The sequence below is a fragment of the Pterocles gutturalis genome, unplaced genomic scaffold (genome assembly GCF_000699245.1).
Source record: "Pterocles gutturalis isolate BGI_N339 unplaced genomic scaffold, ASM69924v1 scaffold51982, whole genome shotgun sequence".
In the NCBI taxonomy this organism is placed as follows: domain Eukaryota; kingdom Metazoa; phylum Chordata; class Aves; order Pterocliformes; family Pteroclidae; genus Pterocles; species Pterocles gutturalis.
This window is the reverse complement of record NW_010117526.1, coordinates 1-8,862: the sequence shown is the minus strand read 5'-3', so window position 1 is coordinate 8,862 and position 8,862 is coordinate 1. Positions and strand designations below refer to the sequence as shown.

The window sequence follows — 8,862 nt, the reverse complement described above, 5'->3', positions numbered from 1 at the left end:
CATAGTGCCATTTTAGCTTAAAAAGCTTGAAAAGCTGTGGAATATCAATCAGATGTTATTCAGCTCTGTCTATTACACAGCAAGTCATGGATCAGTGCTACACAATGGAGTTGCACAATGCAAGGGCAATTAGAAAAAACGTTCAGCATAAAATGTGGTGCTGGGGCAAAAGGCAGAGGGATCTCATTCATGGAGAGGTATTTCCCTTCTCAGTAATTTTGATACTTGAATAGAGGGAATCAGACTGGGCTTTAGGTGAGGAAAAGGAAGGAATATTTTGTCCCTACAGCAATTAAGAATGAGCAAAGGTAAAGACAGGCTAAACTTGGGTACTGTTGGCTTTGGTAATAATTATATAAGTTTCAGTCATTTCCACAAAATAATTTTATTAGATACATGAATACAAAAGATTTACAAATATATTAGTGTTTTCAATGCTGGAGTATAGAAAGTAATCTATATTTCAAGTCACACACACATATTAGTAACTCTGTCTCCAAAATACTGCATAAAAATACTGGGATTACTACTATGAAACTGACCTAGCAGTCTCTTTCTCTCTTTGTCAGAGAGCTTTGAATCTTCATCAATAGCTTTCAGTAGAGATAATAGCTCAGCTTTTGTGGTCTCCTCTGTGTTGGAGCGATACTCTCTTTCATCAAGTTTTTGGCAAAAGGTATAGCCTAAAAGGAAACATGAGACATTCAGATAGTTAACACCCCAGTCAGCCATCCTTGAGGTTCTACAGACCCATCCTCCTTCAGAGTCAAATTAGTCATTGTTGCAGCAAGTCTTTTTGCAGCATCTCAGTCCATTCTATTTCTCATCTGGGTTTATGGCAAGAATAAAAAGTTCAGTTTAAACTGTTACCTGTTATCTTACTAGGATCTTGGCCTGTCTGCAAAGCCACCAATTTATTGCTGACCATTTTATGCAGTGTCCCTGGGATCTTGAATAGAAAGATAAGACAGCAGCTTAGAAAAAAGGTAATTTGGCAGAAGCATATAAGGTAACAAAAACCTGGTCATTTACTAGCACTTACCTTTAACACATCCTTTTGGTGATCCACAAGGAACAAGATGAGGAGGTCAGTTTTCCCTTTGGATAAGGTTTTATTGTTGATAATAGCTTTAGCAAATGTTCTTTTCACAACCATCCTGTTGTCGCTCTAAAGGGTAATATGAAATAATGATCATAAGAGGATAATTAATCTCCCCCTTTAAGAAGGGCATTGCCTTTTGTCTTCTAGAGCCTTTGCTTCTCCTGTAGTCACATATTTAAGCTACAAATCTGTTCCTGGCCAGTGTCTGGGACCTCCAGATTTCAGTACGTATAAAGCAACACGTAACAGTTAAATATGCACATTTACCTCCTTCTGTAGTTTGAGCTCAGAGTTATGTGCTGCCACAGCCATGAAGTACAGTAGCCTTCTGAACTCCTCCCTGACTTGGCTGTCTAGAAGTTTCAAATAGAGCTGAATAGCTTCTAAAGATTGTTCCATCTTCCCATTCACTGGGGAGAGATAAAGTTATCTATTGCCATATTTATTTAAATATTACAATAAACCACCTAAATTAGCAAACAAGAGAAATTTCTCTCTAAACAGAACTGGTCAAACAAAGCAATTCATTCTCACAAAAATTTCTCACAGGCTGATGAGAGCTGTTTGCATACAATCTGAGAACAGCCCACACCCAGGCTTTTAGCCTGGATACTTAAGAAAGCTCACTTTCAATTGAGTTCAGCTGCAGTTCAGCCATCTCAAATGGAATGTGAAACACTAAAAAAGAAAAATATTTCTTAGAAAATTAATAACCTCTTGTTGTGGAAATAAAGATCTACCAAGAAATGAGGAATATGTCCTAGATAAGTGGGTCAGCTTGATGAATTAATTGCAAACCATTCTCTGCAGAGCTTTGCTAAGTTATAATTGGCCTTACTATGCAGAATACCCATTTTAGATGTGTGAATTACTTAAATGAAGTAGGTTGTACTAGCATCCTCCCTTTATCATGCAGGGAAGAGGAATGGAATATAAATGCAAAATATTCTTACCAGCATGGAACAAGAAGAATAATCAAGGCAGAGAAGGATGAAAAATAAGGAGAATAGGGATGAAGAGATGTTAATGATGACTAAAACATCAAAAGCTTTCTAAAATACTGTCTAAACAAAACTTATAAAATGCACATTTCTATGGACAAGAGGGGAGAGTTGTGAATGGGATACAAAGCATCCCCACAGCTTCAACTTTAGATCTTAGGGGCGATGTATTTAATGTAAGGCCATATTTGTTTAAATTTACCATGGATACACCAGCTACTACCAAATGACAAACTCCAGTTTCACAGCCATTCTACACAGAACTGAACACAAACTACAGAACTGCATATAGCCAGGACCAAAATTTCTCTTTATTTCAAAGCACAGTCTTCATGACTAGAAATTAAAAAGAACTTACAGAAGTCAACCTTTAAGCTTGGCTGCTATAGAAAATACTCAGTTTGTCAGTACATATAAGCTGAGGAGTATAGCTTTATTTTACTTACCTAATAGTTCTGCAATTCCTGAATGAATTTCAGATGCGTGGCTTAACAGTGGCTCCTTTTTTTGGCCATAGTATCTACCAATATTTTCAAACAGCAGTAGTTTCCATGTGTCTGCTTTATCTGGTTGATCAGGCAAGTTCCTGCTAATATCTACCACCATATGATCTGGTAGATATTCCAGGCAATCTATAGCTGCTGAAAGCCATTCATCTGTTCTAAAAGACAGAGTGGTTTAACTTTGTAGCATTACTTACTGATGCCTTTCAAAGTTGGTTGCATTGTTTTTTCACAGAAGGTAGACTGGTTTCTCACAGCATGAGAGTATTTAAATATATTAAGAATTGACACAAGAAAAAAAAAAAAACAACACTTTTCCTGACACAGTAAGGTGGATCATAGCCAAATACCTGTTATGTATGTATCAAGATGAAGAATTAGTAAACAGTCGCAAGCAGTTAAACCTAAACTTAGTGATGTTCTTTACCATTAGGGGAGGACATAGTCATCGCTAGATAAACAGAAAGCTGAACCTTGATCTAATTCCGATCAGTAAATTTTTTTTCAGACCGTGTTTTTAACAGTTTCAGGCTCAGCATTCTTGGCTTTTTTAATATAGTAGGAGAAACTAAACTATTCCCTCACCGGTAGTTTAGGGAAAAAATTTGAAGATGATAGCAAAATGCTCTATTCTGTTCTATATTTCAGTGCAGCAAACAATTTATCCTCTGAATACCATCAAATATTATCATTGCATCCAAACACTCTTACATGCTCAGCACAAATTTTCTTAGCTACTTCTGGTTTAGAGCTCAGCAATTGGTATTTACCAGTTAATCCAGTGCCTACTGGCATCCTTTCTGCAGTACTGGAGACTACTACATTTCTACCCAAAGATCAACTGAGCTTTACATTCCTATGAAAGCAGAAAGTTTTTCAGAGCTGCAGAGGTGAGTGCTGAATACTTACTGTGAGTCACTGAAAGCCTTGAGAATCTCTCTGTCTAGGTAGTTACTTGTGATGACATATCCAGTTTCCTTGCTTGGATGTGGAAGCTGAGGTCTGATCTCTTGGTGCTCAAGTAAAGACTCAAGGAGCGGAAGGTCTACAAGCTGCAGCAGCCGAGCAATTGTTTGTTCTTGCCATACTTCATTAATAACTGGGAAGGGCGGAATACACAAAGCACACAGAGATTCAGCATGTCTAGAAAGAGAGATTATGAAAAAGACAACTCCCCCTCCCCCCATCCATCCTAACCTAACAAATTAATTTTAAAAATAAAGATTTACAGTAGCAGAGAGTGTGGCCTTTATCAGCTTTAAATACATTTTATCACTGCAAAAGGAAAGAATTAACCATTTGTTTAGTTAACTGCAAGTGTCAGAGAACTGCTTTTTGGATAAGTTTGAAGTGCCTTACATTCTTTGTGCTCCAGTTTGCAAGCCTCCTTTGTTCTTGATAAGGCATTAAAGAGTGTAACAGTGACACAATCCTTATCACAGCTTCCACAATTATAGTCTGTCTTGAGTTTTGAGAGTTTCTAGGATGCATTAGCAATTTTAACCAAAGGAAAAACACATTAGATCATAGTTTAGTCTGAGAGAGAAGACATGAATTGTCAGGAACAGTTTCACACAAGACCGAAGGAGCACTGGACAGTGCAGATACCCAGTTAAAATCTAGGGAAGAGTTTGAGCTAACAGTAGACTACTGGCCACGATCAAGTCAAGCATGGAAGTAGTGGAGATAATTGAATATTAAGAAGAACACTCCTAACTCAAGTCAAGCTCTACGCAATTGTGTGTTCTCCACAAAATTCAACACCGATTTATTTCAACTAGAGATAATGTCTGATGAAATAAAAAGGTAAAAAGCAAGCCTGCAACAAATATAATTTGCCTTTGTTATGACATGGTGTTCAAAACAAAGTACCAAGAGAGTCGGTTTGACTGCCTCTCCAATCTGATAGGCATAAGCCTTTCCAGTCCAACAGTTATTAGCTTCCTTCTCCCACAAACAAATGACTGAGACATTATTTGGCTTACCTCGACGGGACAAACTGTCCGAGATGTTTACTTGAGGAGTATTTGCAGGCTTTAAACTCAGGTTTTCCCAGAGATCCTCCAAGCTTTCTGGTTTGACAGGAGTAGAGTGAAACAACATACTCTTCTCATGTCTGAGATTAGGAAACAGTTTTTAGATATATTTATATCTCTATATATGGATAACCAAACATATAATGTAACATATAGATATGGATAACTCTCTTTTCCCTATATAAATATTTACATAATCTTCTCCCCCTCCCTCCTGCCCAACACCTTCTCTGTCCAAGTCACACAGGAGAATGCATGATACCTTAAAAAAATTATTCACGTGCAACAGTTTCATGCAAGTTCATAGTTCCTCTCTTAGAACTTGCCACAGCTGTCATCAGCAAGCTACCTCAATTACCACAGAGAAAAATCTAAGAAGAAGAAATAATTGAGGGGAAATAATTTAAAGAACAAAACAAAATCCCCCCCTCAAAACCCTCAGAGTTTTAAGACATTAGTCCTGGTGGCAAAGTGAGGACAAAAATTAAGAGCTGTCCTTGAAAAAGCCAGAAGGTTGTTGCTCTGTAAAGTTATGAGGCTTGTCCGTGCTGTCAGCTAATGGAAGGCTTCAGAAACCCGTCGCCCATTTCTGCATGTTAGCTGGTTCTTCTCATAACTGTTTTCATATGCTGTTGAGTAGATGGCATAACTCCAGCCACAAAATTACTATTCCTCCAAGCATATTTATTTAATTAAAATTTCTATAGCTTCTTTGTTTTAAGGCACTGCAAAATCTTTTTGGTGTCCACTATCTTTGCTACGAATGTGTCAAGCTGTATGTATCAATAGATCTTTTCCTTTCACTAAAGGAAGAAATGTAATCCAATGGATCTGTGCCCTGCCCAGAAGAAAAACACCCCCATCCTATGCTCTTGCTTTAGCACAGACCAAGAACTGGGGTGGGGCAGGGGGAAGAGAGGGGAAAAGCAAGACCAAGGAACTATCTTTTTTTAATCTCTGCTTCTAGAATTTTCTCATCATTTGGATTGATGCAATGAAGTTCACAATTGCTACTCTCATGAACACATCAGTCACATAAGGTATTTTATTTTTAGGTCAATACCATTTGCAATTTTCAAAAGCATGTATTGCTAAAACTATTGCAATAGCTACATGAACGTAGTTTCTTGTAAGAATATGTTGGAATATTCGGAGACGAACACTTGACAAAAACTGTTTAAGGGAAGTTGTACGGCAAAAATGTCACCTACATAGCAGTGCGTTCTGTTTTGTGATGGTTTAGTTAATACCAGGGTTTTCTTTGCCCACTTCTAAAGGGTAGGAAGACAAAACCTCACAATTTCACTTCCCCCTGGTTCTATGATGGCATGCAATAGCGTAACATCATAACAGCCTGCTACCTAGCCTACGGACAAGTCATATGCACACGAAGAAACAGCTGAAAACATTTTAAAAAGATAGATTTGAAGTGCAGTGAAGCTAAGATAAAGAAGAAAGAAATTTACCCATTTTTGTCCTTAAAAACTGGATGGATTACTGGTTTATGCCAGAGCTAGGTGCACAGACTAAAGATTGTCCCATTGCATTAGTCTGATGCACCTCAGTTCCAGCAGCCCATATTGATTTAGAGCCCAATAGATCAGTATCTGTAATGCACTTAATTTCTACCCTGCTACCCACTTCCCCGAAGGTGATGTGATAACAGACACAGAAAACAAGTAACTATGAAGGCTGAATGATTTACTCACTTTAAATTGCTGTTTCCTACCTGTCTTCCACCCACAAACACCTGTATAGTACCTACTTTTTTCACCCCGTTCCTCTAATTGTACAACAGTTTTATCTTCTCTCACCCAGAATACACAACATGTTCCTATTGTAAAAGATGTCTTATCTTCACATTTCATGTACTAACCTTTGTGGTGTACACTGCTGGTAATCCTTATCAAGTTCCATTTGGTTTGAGACATTCATGAATCTGTAGAGGCTACTGCTACTGTCTTCAAAAACAGACCGTTTGTCTTTTCCAAAGACCCTAGTTGAAACAGCCTCAAATACTTTGTAATCCATCAGGGCTTGACATACACGCACTATTTTAGCACGGGAAATATCAACATCCCCAAAATACTTGTTCTGTAGAAGATGGGCAAAGACAACATCCACTGCATCTGAACCAATAAAACAGTCATGATAGCACTTCAGGTTCTGGCGACGCTTTTTCACTTCCACTTGAGTTTGAAGTGCATTGATAATACTGCTCCAGACATATGTTGCTCCAAATGGTTTCTGCACCAAGCTAAAGCCTAAGAACAGAAAAAACAAAGATTGAATTCATGCTGCAATTAGAAAAGAACTCTCCCCTTTCTGGCTACTAGCCTTCATGAATCTCGTAAGGATTTAAACATCTTTGCAGTTTCCAGTTTGGCTTGAGTTGCTCCTGTACTGACATTTTGTTACTTCCTTAGCAAGTCTGCCTGCATGGTACCCGCGTATCTCTCTCTGGTGGTTGCTCTCACTAAATTAACCTGAAGCTTTGCAACCTAGAGCTTCTAACTTTTTCAGCCTGTAACTCTGACACTATCCTTTTGCACGCTCCTCCATCTCCTCATAGTTACACTTGCAGAACCTACTCCTAAGCACACATGCCCACAACCAAAAGCCAGCTGTACGTACTTGTAACTCCCTGGTTCCTCTACTGACATTGACAAAACTGTACAGCTGGGCAGGGGAAAATGGAAGCAGGGACAAAGACACATCAGAACCTTCTCTCCTACGTGACTGTGCACAGACGAGGTACCTGGTATCCCTACTTACCATATCCCTAACAAGATCAAGAATTCTCTTGCGACACCACTCATTCAACACTTATCCCACAGAACAGCCTTTTGCCACCACAGCTCCCACTGAGATTCAAGCTCTGTGTACTCAATGTCATTTCCTTGAACCAGCCAGTCCGCCCTCCCCCAATAAAACCACTGGACTATTACTCATTTACCAACCTGATTAAGAATAGCATACTAGCAACCAACAGTTTGACCAGAGGCTAGCCTAAGCCTCCACAAGGACTTAAAAATACAGAATATACTTATAAAGTTTGCAAGTGGCACCTAACTGGAAGAGTTGTAACCACCAAAGAGGCTAGAATTAGAATTTATGTTTCTCAGTAAAACAGGTGAATAATTTATTAAGAGAGAAAGCAAAGGAAGAAGAGAGAAATCAAAAGCTGAAGGACAAAATACGGAATGAGGAGTTGGCAGCAATCCTACAGAAAGCCATCTGGGGTTATGACAGACCTCAAAGCAAATGAATTAACAGTGAGACAAGTGTTTCAAAAACACAACATGCAACTCATTCTGGAACATATTACCATGAACATTTTCCACAGAGATGCAGGAGGTATTTTTTCTGTTTGGTCTGAAGTGGCATGAGAGAACTGTAGTCCAATTTTGGGCACTGGAATTTCCAGCTGATCTCCATCTACCAGAGAGCTCAGAAATTAGCAGATTGGGGAGATGAAGTCAGAGGGACAGTAAAGATTAAAAAAAAAAAAAAAAAAAAAAAAAAAGCATAAATTAAAGGGGAAAGAAAAAATAAAAAAAAAAAAAAAAAAAAAAGAAAAAAGCAGGGAACACAATGGCAATTGAACATACCAACACTATTACAAAGGACAGCAATTTATCTTCAGAGCCATTATCAAATAAACACCTGCTTTCTGAAAAGATTTATATCAGGGAAAAAAAAAAAAAAGCTTTTTAATACAAGGCACTAAACCAGACTAGGTGGAAACCTTCCAGAACCTCCCATTTCCAAAGCTTTAAAAGAACAAGACAGACAAAACATGCACTTGCTGATACTTCAACCTGCTGACAGCTTCAGGTAGCCAGCACAAAGAAAAGAGAAGACAGAACTTCCTTCCAGCCCTGCGTTTTGAGAGCTGAACAGCCTGTTTGGAGGGGGGAAAACCCACAAACCCAGCACCACCAAACATCAGCGCTGGTTTCTGTTGCTAAAATAAATATCAACACACACTACCTACCATAATTCCACTATTAACCACTGCCTTATCTCTTCCTTCCACACACACCCTCTAAAATCTTTTGAGGGGAAGTGGCATTAAGGTTACAAGGTTTTACAAAGTCAAGGTGCTCGAGGTGGGGAAAAAACCAGAACTGTTCTCCACAAGCGACTATTATCCCTTTACGCTGTTCTAACGAGCCACCTGCTTTCCAACTCGCTTTCAGGACAGCAGCAGCCGCCCG

The 8,862-nt window shown here is 38.7% G+C and overlaps 1 protein-coding gene across 1 annotated transcript; it reads right to left on the bottom strand.

Moving 5' to 3' along the window:
* Nucleotides 1-355: 355 nt before the first annotated feature.
* Nucleotides 356-6,906, bottom strand: DEPDC7 (DEP domain containing 7; the record flags this gene model as incomplete). Its single annotated transcript, XM_010075803.1, has 8 exons — nucleotides 356-683; nucleotides 871-949; nucleotides 1,043-1,168; nucleotides 1,370-1,512; nucleotides 2,550-2,764; nucleotides 3,516-3,705; nucleotides 4,592-4,722; nucleotides 6,519-6,906. Coding segments are annotated over 8 exons (1,487 nt in total), but the record flags the coding sequence as incomplete, so codon positions are not given.
* Nucleotides 6,907-8,862: the final 1,956 nt, after the last annotated feature.